Genomic DNA, 18465 nt, shown 5'->3' on the forward strand with positions numbered 1-18465 from the left:
GGTGCTGGCCTCTCGTGCCGCTGTCCTAGGGCAGGACTGAGAACCCGACGGCAGCTGGAGCTCGGGCCCGTCCATCCGCATCTCCCAGCGCCCGCTCTGGGCCCTGCAGCCTCTGCCCAGGACACAACTCCAGGCGGCGGCGCGCGCACCCCCAGCCCCAGCGAGTCCCTTTCTGCCGCCGCCGCCGCCTCATCGATGGGCTCGGCGATCTCCCCAACCTCCTCGATGCAGCGTGCGTCGATTTGCTCCGCCTGCTGCGCGGAGACTGACTCGCCGCTCTCGCGAGCCCGAGCGGAGGCGGTGCCGCGAGCGCCCCGATTCGCGCAGCCCGCTCCGCCGCCTGGATGAACTCGGCGCTCGCCTCATCGATGCGCTCCCGGAGTCGATTCGTTGGCCGCGGCGCCATTTTGCAGGAAGAGCGGGGAGAGAGGTAGGAGTCCGGCCGCCGACCCCGGCCCCAGCGCCTGTCTCTCCGCGGGGCTGCACAAGAGTGTGGCCGTGGGTCGGGCGGGCGGGCGCGGTTACACCGCGAAGGGCCCTTCGCCGGGTGGCTGCCCGGGGTGAGCTGGACCTGCGGGGCTGTTGTGCCGAGGCAAGCCGCGTCTGCACTCGGGGGTCCGGGGCTGTTGGTACAAGGCGGGCGAGGCCGATGCCCCTTCGCTGCGCTGCGAGGCGGGGGCCGGCAGGTACTGGGTTGAGGCTGCAATAAATCGCCTCTGGCGTCGCCCAGCGCAGGCCGCAGGAGTTTAAACGTCCAACACTTCCCTCTGAGCAGCCTCCGCTGGGGTAAGGGGCGGCGTTGTAGGCAGGGACCTGCCACTTCCGCGGGTGCTGCTGTCTCTTAAGGCTGGGGGCTGTCTGCAGTCTGGCCCGTTTCATGTTGGTTTGATGGCCTCGGGCTCCTTGCAAGCTGTCAGTGTGGCTACATTGGAAATAAGTAAGGAGGAAGCCAGTGGAAAAAACGAAAGGGGCCACTCTGGTCTCAACTTGGGCTCAGGGGCATTCTCTGTACCCCAAACCTTACCTCCCTTTTCACAAATTCAATGAAAGGGGCCACTCTGGTCAGGAAGCAGATCGGGATTGTTTTTGACCACATACCCCATCCCCTCCTGATTCACAACCTCATGGACAGGGAATAGCAAGTTAACAAACTGTCACGTTGTGTGGCAGAAACCGCACCCAGTAGCAAAACGGGAGGGTTGTGTTTCGTGTCGTTACACCTTGCAGCAGCACGGAAGCAGTTGCATGTTCTAGATAGGTTTGTATACCATTCTCCTAACCATAGTATCTGACATTATATAACCAGTCACTCGTGTGTGATATTTCTTTCTTCTGTTTCAGGAAGAATTTTATTTAAATAGAGAAACAACCCTCAGAAATGGCCAATGTGAGTAATTTAGTCATTGAGCTCTACTACCAATAGCTTATAATGTTGGCTGTATCATTAAGCTAAACAGCATTAAGCAGGAAACTTAGTTTTCATTTGTATTGTAACTTCAGTTGGGGGCCATGAAAGACTCCTCATGCCCCTCATATCTGAAGATTAGACCTGAAGTAGAGCTCTGTGTAAGCTCAAAATCTTGTCTCTCTCATCAGCAGAAGTTGGTCTAGTAAAAGATACTGTATTACCTCTCTTATCTTGTGTCTCTAAGATAAGACAACATGCAAACTACAAAACATTTTGTTAATATTTTATATGGCACCAGATTCTCTTTGATTTTTTTCATGGCATCAGTGAAATTCTGTGCAATTCTCCTACATAAGGTTAGGTTGTTCATAAAAGGTTCTGTTGAACGCAACTTTTTTTTACGTAAAAACAGTTTTTGGATTGTTGACTGATGGAAGAATTTGGCTGAATTTTTTGAGGCTGATTTATAAATTCATATATTTGTCACCAATTCTACAAACACTTATGCACATGCTTCGGTCCCCCCTCCTGCGGTCATGTGGTAATTTTTGTTGTCAGAAGGGGATCATGTCACAATGAAGTTTGAGAACCCCTGATATAGGGTATCCTTTTACAAAAGATTTCTGGTGGTAATGTAAACCGTAAGTGTAAAGATTAAGTGGTTATACTGTGTGTACAATAAACTAAAAATATAGGTCTGTTCTGCGTCTTGAATATATTTTAATATTTATTATAGAGTTTAAAAAAATTTTTAAATTGTCCAACAATCCTAAATAATTTATCTTGTATAAATCTTTCACATTGAATAACAAATTTTGATATTTCAGCGGATGCTCTGGCAGCACAAATTGTAATTTAAAAAATTGAGTTCTGAATGTGCTGATATTAACTGTAAAAATTATTTGATAGAATAGTGTGAAATACAAGGCTGTGAAAGCCGTTACTTAAAGCTGATTTCAAGTAATTGTGTACTGATTATAAGCACTTTGAGATCTAAGGATAACAAATGCTGTAAGACCCTAGTCCTGGAAGAATGAACATGGGTAATCTCATTTACGTCAGTGACATTCTTTGTGGGTGTGTGTTTGTAGAATTTGGCCTTAAGTGCTAAGTTTTATTATTTTGATATTCCTGGATGGAATCTGCAACAGTGCCCCATTTCAAGTAAAGCATTGAGGTGGAATCAGATTGCACTATGCTGTGATGTGGCTTTTGAATTTAATGGAATTTTGGGCCCAAAATTCCAATTTAAACTCTAGATTCCTGCAAATGCTGGTGCATGTCAAGTGCTTAAATGTACATGTATAAGTGTCTGCAGGATTGTGATGTTTGTCTTTAGAAAGACAAGGTGGTTGAGGTAATATCTTTTATTGGATCAATTTCTGTTTGGGAGAGAGACAAGCTTTTTAAGTTTCTGACCTGAAGAAGAGCTCTGTGTAAGCTCAAAAGCTTGTTTCTCTCACCAACAGAAGTTGGTCCAGGGGTGGCCAACCTGTGGCTCAGGAGCCACATGCGGCTCTTCAGAAGTTAATATGCGGCTCCTTGTATAGGGACTCCGGGGCTGGAGCTACAGGCACCAACTTCCCAATGTGCCCGGGGGGTGCTCACTGCTCAACCCCTAGCTCTGCCACCAGCCCTGCCCCCTAAGCCTGCCATGCCCTCGCTCCCCCATCCCCAGCCTCCTGCGTGCCATGAAACAGCTGATCAGGAGGTTCAGGGAGGGAAGGGGAGGTGCTGATTGGCAGGGCTGCCAGTGGGTGGGAGGCACTGGGAGTGGGGGGATGGAGCTGATGGGGGGGCTGCTGACGTGTTACTGTGGCTCTTTGGCAATATACATTGGTAAATCTGGCTCCTTCTCAGGCTCAGGTTGGCCACCCCTGAGTTGGTCCAATAAAAGATATTAGACCACCATAGCTACAACAACACTGCATACAAGAAGTGTTTGTTTTTGGTCAGATATTGTCAGTTTAATATGTATTTTAGATAACAAAAAAGGATGGGTATGTATAAGGTACACTAGCCTTTACTATGTAAAGGCTTTGTGTTCAGGCTGACAGGCTTAGGTCCCAATCCTGCATGCATGCATGTGTCTGACTTTGAGCATGTGAGCAGTTCCATTAAAGTCAATAGGACTACTCACATGCTTAACTTCAAGTGTGTGCATACAAGTGTATAGCACTGGAGCCTTAAGATTTAGTCCTACCCTGAAAATCTTTTCAAAAATTTCCCCCCAGTTCTAGGAAAGTAGAACAAAGGCCCAAATACTGTCTCACAAGATGAACCTAAATTAAGCAGCAAGATTGAGTTTTTAGGGCACTGCAGTTCAGCAGGTTGGTAATCTTGTGGTAGCTCTAAGTATGTTAAAAATGAAGGAGTTTATTTAATTAAATATAATGGTTTATTATTTTGGTATTAAAATTCAATTTATTTTACTGTCCCTAAACATTTGAATTGGCTACAGATTTGTTTTTTGAGTGCATAATTGGATTGTTGAAGTTGAGAAACTAGAAGTTGTTGGAAGCTTGAAGTTTTAGCAGTTGGAGTTCTTGAAACTTGGGGAGAAGATTAAATTTCTGGGCTTAATCACATTAGCTGGATATTTTTGCTAAACCAATCAACAGTAAAATAGTGAACAATGTTGACATTTAAATTTATCATCATTAGGATTCAGAGTTAACAACATTGAGATGAATTGGAGTTGGTCACACTTCCGAGTGCTATTGTTTCAGGCTGTTTGCAGACTTGGGAAGACAACATTGCATCCATTTACGCTCGGTTTGTTTTTTAAGGTTTTTCTTTATCATCATAGAAGTAGGTGTTGTCTTTTTGTTTTTGTATTTTTGTAATTGAACCCTTAGACTTGGAAACACAATTCTGTGGCAAATTCTGCCTCTGCAGAATACACAAGAGCTATGTGACCTGATCATAAGCCCATATTGCTGTTTTTTTGTAGCTGAAAATATGTTTTGTGTCTGCAGAGCAAAATAATGTTGTCAGTACTAATTTTAGGCTTTCCTGGCTTGACTGTGACCCTCAAGTTGAAATATTGCAGGTAGATGGTATAGTGACTGAATTGCTACTCCTGCCCATTCTGATAATTTGGTTTTAAAATAAATTTGTGTGTGCACTCTGTGTGCGCTTTGGCATTCTTTTACATTTTATCATTCTTCTGAGTATCCTGTAATACCTTTGCACCAGGGGGTGAACTAAACACAGTTCTAGTCTGTAGGGCAAAGCACTAAGATTAGATATCAGTATTTACTTACCTAAAATATTTTGATGGATCCTAAGATCAACTTTCCTGATTGTTTTGTATTTTTAGGTTTTTTGTTATTGTTTCCCCCCCCTCCACCCCTGCCCCAAATGTAACAGCAGGGGAAATGATACCTAGCGTATCATGACCCTGTACATAAATATATTTACATTCATGTGTTGTCACAATGATACCCCTGACAATTAACCCCTTTCTAACTGTAGCTCAAGTGTGGAGGTATTTCAGTGTGCATTTTTGTTTGCATTGTGCAGTTTCCTTTTATCAAAATTGAATAGAAAACTTACAGTACTAATAGTGTAAAATATTCTTACAGTTAAAAAATACAATTAATGACACTTCACTGCTATAAGTTTTTCTATGGAGTTACATGTAGTTTTGTATTCTAAAAAGTTAAATATAAATTCATTGATCACTTTTACTTGCAACAGATGACACTCAGTTCTTCTTTCATCCTCTTTAGGTGCTCTGTAACAGAGCAAGACTGGTGACCTATCTACCAGGATTTTACTCCTTGGTCAGAAGGCTTGTAAATCCCAAGGCTTTTTCCACAGCAGGATCTTCTGGCTCAGATGAGCCTCATGTTGCTGCTGCACCTCCTGATATATGTAAGGAAAAATAAACGAATTTTGTTACATTTACTGCCCACCAGAGTTCAACATCTTAAAAACTATCTGTCTCAAATAAATAAATAGAGATAAAATTACTTTTTTTTTTTTTTTAATATGGTGAAACATTTAGGTTTTTTTTCACTTAATCTTTGTGATTACTTTCTTTTTTTTTTCTGTTTTACGTGATTGCTCTCAAATGTTTTTATTTAGGAGTTAAAAATAACTGTATTTTTTTCAATGTGAAGAATAATGTAAGCCTCAATTTTTGATAGGTCCAAGAACTGTGTGGCCAGATGAAGTAATGGGACCGTTTGGTCCTCAGGACCAGAGATTCCAGCTCCCGGGTAATATAGGTTTCGATTGTCACCTAACTGGTACAGCTTCTCAGAAGAAAACACACGTTCATAAAAGTTTGCCTGATATATTAGTGGAGCCCTTATCAAGTGAGAGACATGAATTTGTGATGGCACAATACATAAACGAGTTTCAGGTAAGAACAATAATTTAATACATGAAGCTGAAAATTGTAGTAGTGTTTTGATTTTCTTATATGCCAAAGAGTAATCTCCCAAAAATAGAATATTGATAGTGCTCTGAAAGTGATGCGAGATGAAAATGAACAGAGATGGGGGGAGGGATCATATAGAACATTTGTTTCCCAAGAAAATCATCAACTGTCTCCTTTAAAACTCCTGACACTGAGTAATGTGAATATTTTTTGCAAAATGTCTAATGAAATAGCATTTTAAATAGCTGCTTATTTATATGAGCTATATGAAAACAAGATTAGGTTAATTTAACTTTAAAACAAATGGTTGACTTAGTCTTATTGATCTGTTTTTGCAAAAAACAGATCAGTGTTAATTGTTAACTTTTAATGATTTCCTTTGAATTGGATGGGTCTAATTCATTAGGACAAAGTCTCCCTTACTTGTGCTTGTGGTTCTTGTGTGTTCATGAAAGCCAACATGAGAAGTGTACTAACTAAACTTGATTGTAGTTGAAGTTACTCCCTTCAGAGATGCCTTATTAACAGTGGGCAATTTGACTATTATATTTGCTGGTCCTGTATATTAAGGAATTTTTAGCACATGTATAATGTCAGTGATACTGAGACCTCACTGGTTTTGGAGCCAAATTAGGGGTCAACATTATCCAAAAAAGCCACAGTACTGTGAATTCATTGTTTTATTTATTTTGTGTGTGTGTGTGTGTATTCTCACAGCAAAACGGCTGGCCAAGTATTATTATTTTATCAACTACAATTGGTTATAACAACATAGTAAAAGCAACCTGATTGGTTAATAGCTTAGGTCAGGGGTCGGCAACCTTTTAGAAGTGTTGTGCCGAGTCTTCATTTATTCATTCTGATTTAAGGTTTCGCGTGCCATTAATACATTTTAAAGTTTTTAGAAGGTCTCTCTCTATAAGTCTATAATATATAACGAAACTATTGTTGTATGTAAAGTAAATAAGGTTTTTAAAATGTTTATGAAGCTTCATTTAAAATTAAATTAAAATGCAGAGCCCCCCGGACCGGTGGCCAGGACCCAGGCAGTGTGAGTGCCACTGAAAATCCGCTCATGTGCCGTGTTCGGGACACGTGCCATAGGTTGCCTTACCCTGGGTTAGGTTAAATAATTAAATCACAGTGCTTTAATATTGCTGCAAAGAGCTGCAGGAGAAGCGTTAAAGAGCCGCTTGCCTCTCCCAAGCCTCAGTCTGAGTATCACTGAGCAAGTATATAGCATTTTATAGCAAAAGGCTAACCTAACATGTTGAGTCTTTTTAAGAGGAATAGTTTTATAGACTGACCATGTGCCTCTGCATTCGCTGCAGCTCAAGATGCTCTACAAACATACTGTACATACAGTCCTCTTGGAGAAAAACTGTATTTACTAGTTCAACATTATTAGACTGTCAAAGGGAATTGCTACATTAGCTCGCTGGAATCCCATATTAATGGTAAAATAACTTTCACATTATATGTGGATTAAAGAGCCAAGAAATCCATGTTGAGGTGTAGAACAGATGTGGAAAGCCTGATGTAACGTTACATTCTCCCATAGCAGATGGCTGTTTTCACTGTCCACTCTTAAGAACTGCAGTTTACTCCTGCAAATTAGTTGTAGAACTTCCACACGAAAGGCAGCTACAGAACCCAAATTGTAGCAACTAGAGCCCTAGATTAGTAGCTTTAGTTATTAAAGATCTTATATTGCAGTAGTAGTGGATAGTTTTAGCTGTGAGGCTACAGCAGTTGGGTACTTAAATTTGCTTGCAAAATATCAAGCCTAGGAGTATTGCATAATTTTATGTAAATTTTTGTTTTGACTCCTGTAGTGGTATATCTACATCTGTTTAGTTTTTTTAATTGCAGCACACATTATGAATGCATGAACATGCTAAAAGTGTCACTTTAAAGATTTATAAAGCCATTTTGTTTTAGCCATTTATTTGAATGCTGTAGGTGTAATGTAAGTACAATTAACTATAAAGTAGTGCATTTAGACCCATCTGATATATGAAAATGGTATAGGTAAATGCGGTGATAAAAGTTCAAAACTCATTTGTTACACATTTAGCACATATTTTTTAATGATACACAGGCCTGATATTGCAGCTTCCCTTACACAAGTAATTACAATTGACTTCAGTGGTTATAGGATTAGCTTTTAGGAGAAGGCTAATCTTGATAAATCATAGGCTTGGGAGTCAGGAGACCTGGTTCTAACAGACTTACTCTGATGTTCAAAAAAGCCTCAGTTTCTCCACCTATAAAATGGAGTGATGATGAGGTTTAGGGACTTGTTGCAAACTTTGTGAGCAGCCTTTACTTGATGGAACTACTTCTATGAATAAACGTCTGCAGGATCTGGCGATTACACAACTCCAGTCGGAAATACTATTTTAACTGTTAATCATGTCACACATTCTATGAACCTGAAAGTTACCCATTTGTATTTCCTTGATTTTCCTCAGGGCACTGATGTCCCTCCTAAACAGCAAATAAATAATGCTGAAACATACTTTGAAAATGCTAAGATAGAATGTGCAATACAAACTTGTCCCGAACTGTTACGAAAAGGTACATCTTTCACATTTTTGAACAATTTAATTTTTTAAGAAGTAAAAATGTATAGCTTTTCTTACCATCAGACCAAGGTGGCGGAGGATGTGAATTATTGTTCCTATAGCTTCACGGTATTAAAAATCGCAATAAAAATAATCCAGATTACTAGCTGATTACTAAAAGATTTACATTTTACATAATGAAATCCTTAACTCTATATGAAAATGCATACAAAATTGTTGTACTATTAACAGCAATATTTGTAAAGTAATTTAAAAATTAGTGACTCAGTAGTAAAATTAAAAGGTCAGCTGAAGTCTTTTTTTTTTTTTTTTTTTAAGGCATGGTACACTTATAGTCTGACCAAAGCTACCTCCATAGCTGCTGTGTGTGCACCCATATAGGCTTGTGATCCAATGGATTGTGTAGGCATGCTTGCCATATCTGAACCACTCCTCTGCCCTGTTTTCACATGGGGAGAATTGCCGTGGAGCTACTGAATCCCATTATCTGGCTTCTCCTCTTTCTAGTTCTTCTCCCCATGCAACAGAAAGAGTTTTTTGGATGGACTTGAGGTATTGCATGACTGCAAGACTCTTGGGGTTAGGTTAAAAAAGGGACTTAAGTGCCTATGTTTTTGCAGTAAAAGTTTCCTAGGTGCCTGTTTCTGCTACCTCGCTGTAGGCAGCCAAAGTCCCAGTGCGGTCCACAAACTGGGGGAAGTTAGACAGAGGAGCACCTGTCTCACCTGCAGAACTCAATCCAGTAGGCATGCTCAGAGGCTGCATAACTCCATACACATGGTGGGGAACACGCCTCCCTCAACTTTTAGATCAGTGCTTAGAGTGCTCCCCTGGAATGTGGGAGACACTGGTTTTCTGATGAGAAGGGATTTGAAGAGGGATCTGCCACTCAGGTGAGTGCCCTAACCACTAGGCTATGGGATATTGTGATGTGGGTCTCCCTTAGTCTCGCCTGTTGAAGCTGTTCCACAATGGATAAATAGAGGCACTGGAGGTGGTGAACTGGATCCTTGGTCTCCCACCTCCCAGGTGAGTGCCCTATCCATCAGGTTATAGATTTTTTCCCACTGTTTCTGGCCCAATGACTTCTTCTCCTCCTCCAAGCATTAGGCTCTAGGAAAAGGCTCCCAGCTATGAATCCCAACTAGAAAGAGGCACCTTCCTGTGGACTTAGGTATGTCATACCCAGGCCAAAAATTTCAAGACCACAAGCATGAAATGGTCTTAAAAAGCGGTCCAAAGGTTCCAAAAGTTGTGGGGGTGGGGCTTGTGGTGTCATGATGCTGAGTGTGGGGAGACAGGTCATGGTCCAAAAAAAAAAAAAAAAACCAGAGAAAAATCAGCTCTTGGAGTGAAGCAGAAAAACCCGCAGGCCACAACTGAGCAAAAAACCCCACCGATTTTGGAAAAGGTAAGCCAAAATGTGCTTCAAGTAAGCTGTTTTGCCAATGCCTAATTATGTGAGAGGGACAGGGTTTAGCATACACTCTTTTCCTCAGCATCTCCCCTTAACTAGCTTAGGCAGTTCTTCAGTCAGCGTGCTGCCTTTTGCGAATCCCATTCTTCGGTGCCTGTCTCTCCCCATCATTACATAAGGAGTCTGAGCACCTAACCCAGGCTTTGTGAATCCCAGTAATTTTGTACGTCTCTAAAAGTTAGGTGTTATGACATTGTGTCACCACACCTGAGTCCATCTCTGAATCTAGCCCTTGGCCTACAGTGTAAACACACAATTAATGCAAGGATAATTAACACCTGTAGTTTAATTGTAATTACTTCATGTTGTACTATAGTATGTTTTAAAATAATAAAATCTCATTCGCATAATACCTGGGTACCTAACTCAGCTACTAAGTCTTTGCTGAGCAGTAAGATGCTTATTTGCATGCAATTTCAAAATGTACAGATTGGTGAAGTTTTATTATTACAATAGTTTAAGTGAAATGTAGCACACTGAATGAAAAGCTCCTGACCATTTGAGGTACTCTGTCTGAAGTGGAAAAAGCATAAAATATACAAAACCAACCCATTACACTCCTAACATGCCGATTCCATTTCTCTAGACTTTGAATCAATGTTTCCAGAGGTGACTGCCAATAATCTAACAGTACTAACCATAACTCAGAAAACTAAAAATGATATGACTATATGGAGTGAAGAAGTGGAAGATGAGAGAGAATTGTTATTAGAAAACGTAAGTATTATTTGTATTTGGTGTCAGCATATTCTTATTTGTGGTCATATCTATTGTAGATGGGCCCTTTTTTGTTTATTTTAACCTGTTATTAGTTCTGGAACTGGCTTACTCTCTAATTTTCTTAGACCAATCCCTTGACCTAGCCAAGTGTAATCTTTTTCTATTGGTAAAATGGGGAAAATGAACTTCACCAGTTTTACAAAACTCTTTTTGATATCTTTAGGTGAAAATGCTAAATATTAATCTTATTTGGTGGTGAGATGAGTTAAGGAGTCATCTTGTTATGTGGCAGTGCGTTAAAGCCTTTTCATATATTACCCAAGATACTTGGTTTTATAATTGGTCAATATTCTACACGGAATAACAGCCATCGTTCCTTATCACTGTAGGGCAAGAGCAATTCATTTCATGCTGTTTTGTTGCTTTGCATGATTTCATTCACATCCTTTTGCTAAATTGGCCTGTTTTATAACCTACAAAGCAGTGATTGGGGTTTTTTAATATTCTAATAATGTATTCAGTTAATGACATTCAGGTTAAAAGCATTAACATTTATAAATTAATCTTCCACATTAGTTTAATACAAGTGAATCTAGTTGAATTGCCACTAGAGGTCTCTTTCTAGAAAAAGCAACATTGTGAATTTGTTGTATATTCCAGCAGATGTCAGTGTTTACTGCTGACACTAATTTTCTTAACTGCATTATCTTAAAATATATCCCTTTAAAATTTTTGATTGTTTTTTTAAATCTCTTTAACTGATAGGTTCCCTTCCTGTATGATGATTTTGTCTACCAATCCATCTAATTATGGATGGGAGTCAGCATCAGTAGAAATTAAGATGAAAACAGTTCTGCTCACTATCCTCGAAATTATGATTTATAAATGCAGTTTATCAGTAGAGGCAATGTAAGGGTTACTGCAGGAAAAGGAATAAGCAGTCTAAAGTATCAGCATGAAGACTGCATACAAAGTAAAATTCCCTTCATTTTAGTGTGTCCCTGTCTTTAAATTATTTATGGTCTGTTGGTCTTTAGCATTGTAATCTGGTCTAATTATATGTTAATTGTCTTCTTTCTTCCATGTGCACCTCCTTGTCAATTCTAATATAATCATTGTAAGGGTGTAGATGTAACCTCCTGGCCTAAAGGTTACTAACCGCAAATTCACAATAAAATGGCCTATTTGTTTGCTTTGTAGATGGTTAGAAATAACTTCAAAAGAACTAATTTAATGTGAGAGGCTTTTGCTAAAGTAATGGGGGTTATTTACAGACATATCTGGGTGTTTACAGTAGCAAGACTCAAGTTTAAATTAACACATCACTTTAAGTGACTGCTCTGAGACAGTTACAACACTGGATCCAAATATCTGATTTACCAAAAATGTATGCATTATATGCTGTCTTTAGATTGCTTACTAGTATGTCTGTGACTTACTTTAAAGTTTAAAGGTTCAGTGGACCTGAAGACTCATTTAAATAGAGAAAAGGGAGAATAGATCAACAGTAAGGTAGAGCTCTTGATATTTTGGACCACTGGAAGGGATGTTGACTGACTGACTGATTAATCAGATTCTGAATTACTCTTTGAAAATTTTGAGACATAGGGCTGTGTCTGGAGCATAAACATTAGAAAAAAATTCAACTTTTACATTTATACGGGCATCTTTTGATTTTTAATAAAAAATAAGGAAATAAGTACACAATCTAAATTTTAAGTAATATTAAGGAGTCTGGTCTTCCACTAGTCCAGTAATATGCCTATAGATTATACATGTGTATTAGGCTAGGACCTCAAGATGTCATATTATCTTTTGTTCCTTTTGTTGCAGTATCAAGGCAAAACAGCGTAGTTTTACCAGTTGGGTTAACATGGTATCTAATCTGGGGTGTGTCACAACTTTGATGGTGTTTTTATGGTTTTTTTTTTTTTTAAATAAAATCTAATAGACAAATGAATACAAGATGACATCCGAGACATTAAACAAACCTTGGCCATATCACATCACCCAGCTGTACTAAAAATTGTTCCTAAAATATAAACTCTTTTTTCTTTTTGTATGTTTTTGTGAGATGTTAATCTGACATGTTCTCATCCTTGTGTGGCTTGCTCGTTTCTGAAAAATATTGCTGTAAAACCTCAAAAGTTCTTAACCAACTTCCTCCCATTTATTTGGAAAACACACAGTACAACTTTCTTTGCATGGCCAGAAATGTTCGGAGGAGTTGAATTCCCCAACTAATCTTGCCCAATGGTTAATGACAGCGTAACAGTTGGTTTCAGTAGTCAAAGTATCAAATACTTATAAAACTATATTTTTAAATACATTTTTAACTGGAAAGTTTGGTGTCCAGACTTATGTTTAAAAGGACTTGTAGTTAGACTTCTGTTGTTCAGAGCAACCACACATTGCTGTCCTGTTCTCCATGATATCTTCTAACAAAACTTTTTGGAAATACTTAAATAAAGTTGTATATTTAATGGCTTGTTGTAGCAAACTAGGAAATTCAGTTTTGATCTGTAAATGACTCATGAAGTAGAGAAATAATTGAAGCAATGTTTGACTTTTGCAGAGGTTTAGCAGGTATGATTCTGCAAACTGCATGAGCAATCAAAGCAATTAGATGATCCTTGAACAAACTGTTAATCCTCTACTGAGTGGCACAAAGAATTTCTTGTAAATCTCATGTGATTGTAGTAGCCTAACATATGTTGTTAATTTTATTCCTTTTAGTACTGTTGTTGGCCTTTTTCTTTAATGTTAAATTTGGCATTTATTGGTGCAGGTTAGAGAGGCTCTGCACTAGGTTTAACTTAAAAATTCATTCAGTATTTACATACATTAAAAAGGAGCGCTCCTTTTTAATATAATTATTTCTCCCTCCTCCCCCCGCCCCTTTTTTTTTTGTAGTTCATTAATGGTGCCAAGGAAATTTGCTATGCACTGTTGTCTGAAGGCTATTGGGCTGACTTTATTGATCCATCATCGGGATTAGCGGTAAGTTACTCTGCTGAAAAGAATGAGTGGAGAATGGAGACTGATATAATAGACTGGTAATAGTATGTGGATCCTTTTACCTGTCGGTTACTGGTTCAAATCCAGCTCTTTTAGATGTTGACCAAAAACTTTTTACCATCTGATAGCTCCCTTGGTGTCTTAAATTGACATCATGGTCTTGGCCCAGTTGCCAGTTACTTTTTATCCACACTACGTGAAGTATCATTGCAATTGCTACTCTGAAGAGTGGTTGTAGCAAAGAAGTATTGGAGTATAGAAAATGAACTAGTTTCTCCTTAGAAGTATACAGTCACTGCAGGATGGGATGGGAGTACATCAGTGCATATTTCTTCTCTGGAATATTTGATAGCATTTGAGTTCTTGGACACCTTGGCACTACAGTATTGAAATCCCCTTTTGCAGTAGCAATACAGTAGAATGCTCTAGTTTAAGGTATACTGGCAGATGGCTAATAATTCAAATAGCCATTCTGACTAAGGCTGTCAACTTTTTTCAAAAAGTTAAGACAAATTGAATATTGAACTGAATTGAAATTGACTGCACTGCATCTCTTCATCCTTATTTACAGCATACTTTAAAACAAAAAAGTACACATCTAACACACAGACCAGAATTTCACAACTATTTACCAACTGGGTACAACAACAAAATAGTCTCCTGGCACTAGTCAATTATGTCCCTATTATGTGGAATATATGCTAATATTATCCCTATTAAACAGCTATTGGCATTCATTATCAAGTTAAAATGGCTACCTGGAATATGTGTCATTAAAATTGTCATGCCTATTAAGTGCAATCTAGTTAAGTGGAGTTTACTACGCTCTTCTTTCATTGAAACATAAGTAATCCTCTTCAAGCACATAATATACAAGTCCAGCTCTTTTTCTATGCCAGGAATGAGCAACTTCAAGGTTGTAGAGGATCACTAAAACCTTTTGCCTAGTCATACAGAATTTTTTTTTTTTTTAAGATTGAGCCAGGTTGCTGAGTGATGTAGACTTTTAGCAAAGCTGCTGGCTCATACCACTCTACTCCCCCATCAATGTAGGCACAAACTCTGCCCCCACACCACCTAGTTTCAGTTACTGGTTCACCCGTAGCTGATTGTCTGTGAGCAGAGAGCCAATCAGATTCTGGTGAGTTCTTCCCCAATCAGTGCTTAGAGTGCTCCCCTGGAATGTGGGAGACCCTGGTTTTCTGATGAGAAGGGATTTGAAGAGGCATCTGCCAATCAAATTTGACCTGGCCAGCCCTCTGTCTTACCAGCAAGGAAGGGGTTCCAGCACCTAGCTTTGGTTACTGCCTCCCCATTGGCAGAGGTGCACCCTGACATGCCCATAGTTTGGGGCCAGTTGCCCATCCCTGGTCTATGCCATTCTATACTACAAAGAGAATTTTAACCAAAGCGTGATGCAAGTATGCACTGCTGTATGAGAGAAACAATATTATAAACTCCACCACATTAGCTGCCGAGCTAAGCATTTTTAGTATATAAAGATGTTTGTTTTGGTTATTTTTAAACTGAATAAAGTCAGTGATCACTGTGGTAGGGAGGGAAAATAATAGGTTTAGCTGGGCTTTCTTTAAAGCTGGTCAAGGGGCTACCGCAAATGATGCTGAATGCCCTAGCTCCATCCACCTTTTTAATTTAGTTGAAGGCAAAATAAATAGCTTTCTCTGTTTTTGTTCAAACTTACAGGTTTCTCACACTTTCATGCATTTATTGAGAAATTTGCTGGCTTGCTACTGTCCTGTACTAAAAGTTTGGTAGAGGTGGGGTCTCTGCTTTTGGGCTCTATTCTGCAAATCTTAATTACAATGGGTAGCATTTACTCATGCATCTACTTACAGTGAAGATTTCAAAATCAGTTTCTGTGCTGGGGAACTTCATAATGTATCACAAATACCTCAGTTTAAAATCTGATCATGTGAAAGTGCTATTTGCATATATACAGTTTAAGTGAAAAGACTTGGGCATATTAAATCCTATTTAAATAGATGTCTGTATGCATGCCTCAGGTTATTTCCTTATTTTGGTTTTAAATACTATTTAGTATATGAAATATACTAGATGTATAATGTGTGTGTATATTATCATTACTGAAATAAGAATATATGAGTACAGGATTGGGGACAGGAACTCCTACATTCTAGTCCCAACACCCGCTGCATCACTTTACACAAGTCATTTAATCTCTGTGCCCCAGTTTCCTCATATATACAATGTGACTAGCCACCTCGAAGAAATGTTGTTGTATGGAATAATTAATATATGTAAATCACTCTTAAGTGTTATTTTTAATTGACTTTTACTATGAATAACATGTTTTCTGAAATTGGTATATAAAAATCTTTTTAAAGAGGAAATACTTTTAAAATGTATAAATCTGTAGCAAGTGTCATTCACTTTTATTTCCAAAATGCAAAGAAAAATCTAAAAACTATTGGAGTATACCTCAATCATTTTATGGATGATGATGATGTCTTTAAGAATCATTGTAGTTTAAGATGGATCAGCTATTCCATTTAGAATCCCCCTTTTTCTTTTCCAGGATTTTGCAGTTGTACCATTTAAAAACTCTGGATATTTACTGTACCATGATTCAGTAGCTGCATTTACTTCTAACAAAGTGCGGGGGGGTGGGGGAGGGGAAATAGTCTGAGTGCTTAACAATATGTTAAATTTGTAAAGTCTATAGGGATTTAAGAATTAAATTCTTGGTCCTGCAAGCTGTTCTGTGAGAGTGGGTGCCCGTGCCTTTTATTTTAGAAAGTAAAGCAAATTAGACAGTTAACTCTAAAAAGGTGTACTTGTTTGCATGTACTTTAACTACTCTTCCGAAATAACTCCTTTTAAAAGTCCTACTGTTCTGTTTTTCAGTTTTACCATTTTAGGGATATTCTTTATCCTAAGGAATGCTTCAAGAAATAGTAAAATATTTCAAAACAGAACATATTATTAAGGGCAACCACTGTACTTATGCTAAAACATAGCTTACAAAGTGTTTAATTATGTGTTTTAAACAACCTGTGTCAAAATCCTTTGGGGCTAGGAATTAATTGTTTCTCTTTTAAAAAATCAACCCCTCCTCCCCCTCCCTCCCCCCCCCCCCCCCAAAAAAAAAAAACCCTAAGTAGCTTATTCACAGTGAAATCACTTTACAGATTTTGGAAGCAGTTTTGTTACTAGTATTGCTAGATTTGCATTTTGTTTAAACTCAAGTAGGCCTGTAATATTTTAAATCTCAAAAACCTCTGTTTTGTAAGATTATCACTATGCTGAACGTATTCATCCAAAATATCTTTAAAATATGAAAATTGCCTTTTTTCCCCAGTTTTTTGGACCATACACGAACAACACACTGTTTGAAACAGATGAACGCTACCGCCATTTAGGATTCTGTGTTGATGACCTTGGCTGCTGCAAAGTTATTCGTCATAATCTTTGGGGTACTCATGTGGTTGTAGGAAGCATTTTCACAAATGCTGAACATGATAGCCCTATCATGAAGAAATTAAGTGGAAAATAGCAACTATCTTCCAAGTTAATATTTGACCTGTGTATTTTTACTCGATAATTTGTCTATAAACACTGTCAGAAAATGCCAAGTTTTAGAGTATGCTCACTTATAAATAATAAAATAACTGTTATTTATTTTAGTCTGCGTGGAATACATATTCACCACGATTTACAATATTAATAGGTATGCAGATATGCCATATGATTTTTAAGCTGCAAGTTACCCTTGTCCTGAGTTGATTGAAAGTATAACACCAAGCATAATTCAGCCCCCTACTGGTTGTTAATTGAAATGCCTCTAGCTATCCATGTTAACAAGATCACTCTGAGCTCATAACTGCCAGGCTGTGGAGATGGACCTACTCTGTTCTGAGGGTCTTGATGTGCTGTCTAGGCATTCTCTCCACTATCCAAAACAATGCCATATATACTTGCTTTGAGTTTTTGGGCCTTATCCCTGTGAATAAAATCCAGAAATGTTTACAAGATTAGTAAGCACTGTTATTTACAAAACCAACTGAATTATTGCACAGAAATTAAAAGAAATATCTTGGTAGGCACACATTTAATTTTCTAAAATAATGCTTGGTCTCTCAGTAAGACTGTAAATTGTCTTCTTCAATGAGGATCTCTACAGCAATGTATTTTCACAAACATTTTATTGCAGAAATAAATTATTTTTTTTCATTTGTGGAAGTAGACCACTGTCTCCTTGAAGAGTCTGACTAACCTAATCTGAATTTTAATAATTAACCACATCTTACTGTACTTTTCTTAGAATGCATTTTCTGATTGTAAAACACAGAAAAGTGATTGTCAGACTATTTACTAAAAACTCTCCGATCAGCTCTCCGGCTCGGGTGCAGGTTCTGGGTTGGGGCTGGGGATGAGAGGTTTGGGGGTGCAGGAGGGTGCTCCGGGCTGGGGTCAAGAGGTTTGGAGAGCAGGAGGGGGATGAGGGCGCAGGGAGGGGCTCAGGGGTGCAGGGTCCGGGCAGCGTTTACCTCAAGCAGCTCCTGAAAGCAATGGCATATCCCCCCCTCCGGCTCCTTCGGGGAGGCGCAGCCAGGCGGCTCTGCGTGCTGCCCCATCCACAGGCACCAAACCTCCAGCTCCCATTGGTCGCAGTTCCCAGCCAATGGGAGCTGCAGGGGTGGTGCTTGGGGCGGGGGCAGCGTGCAGAGTCTGGCTGCCCCTAAGCGTAGGAGCCAGAGGGGGGACATGCCACTGCTTCCGGGAGCCTCACGGAGCGGCCCCCAACCCCACGGTCCGGCTGGAGTGCAGGAGCGGGGCAAGTCCCAGACCCTGCTCCCTAGCGGGAGCTCGAGGAGCAGATTAA

The 18465-nt window shown here is 39.3% G+C and overlaps 1 protein-coding gene across 4 annotated transcripts; it reads left to right on the forward strand.

The window, feature by feature from the left end:
* Positions 1 to 321: 321 nt before the first annotated feature.
* Positions 322 to 17822, forward strand: MMADHC (metabolism of cobalamin associated D). 4 transcript variants are annotated; one of them, XM_054043929.1, is made up of 8 exons: positions 322 to 430; positions 1342 to 1387; positions 5143 to 5287; positions 5563 to 5780; positions 8273 to 8378; positions 10450 to 10580; positions 13497 to 13583; positions 16942 to 17822. In XM_054043929.1, exons 2-8 carry the CDS (start codon positions 1379 to 1381, stop codon positions 17134 to 17136), a joined length of 891 nt encoding a protein of 296 aa, XP_053899904.1. In that variant the 5' UTR covers positions 322 to 430; positions 1342 to 1378; the 3' UTR covers positions 17137 to 17822. The 4 variants fall into 4 exon arrangements, with proteins under 4 accessions (XP_053899904.1, XP_053899905.1, XP_053899906.1 ...); XM_054043930.1 differs by lacking the exon at positions 322 to 430 and adding an exon at positions 446 to 592; XM_054043931.1 differs by lacking the exon at positions 322 to 430 and adding an exon at positions 451 to 560.
* Positions 17823 to 18465: the final 643 nt, after the last annotated feature.

The sequence above is a fragment of the Malaclemys terrapin genome, chromosome 11 (genome assembly GCF_027887155.1).
Source record: "Malaclemys terrapin pileata isolate rMalTer1 chromosome 11, rMalTer1.hap1, whole genome shotgun sequence".
Classification (NCBI taxonomy): domain Eukaryota; kingdom Metazoa; phylum Chordata; order Testudines; family Emydidae; genus Malaclemys; species Malaclemys terrapin.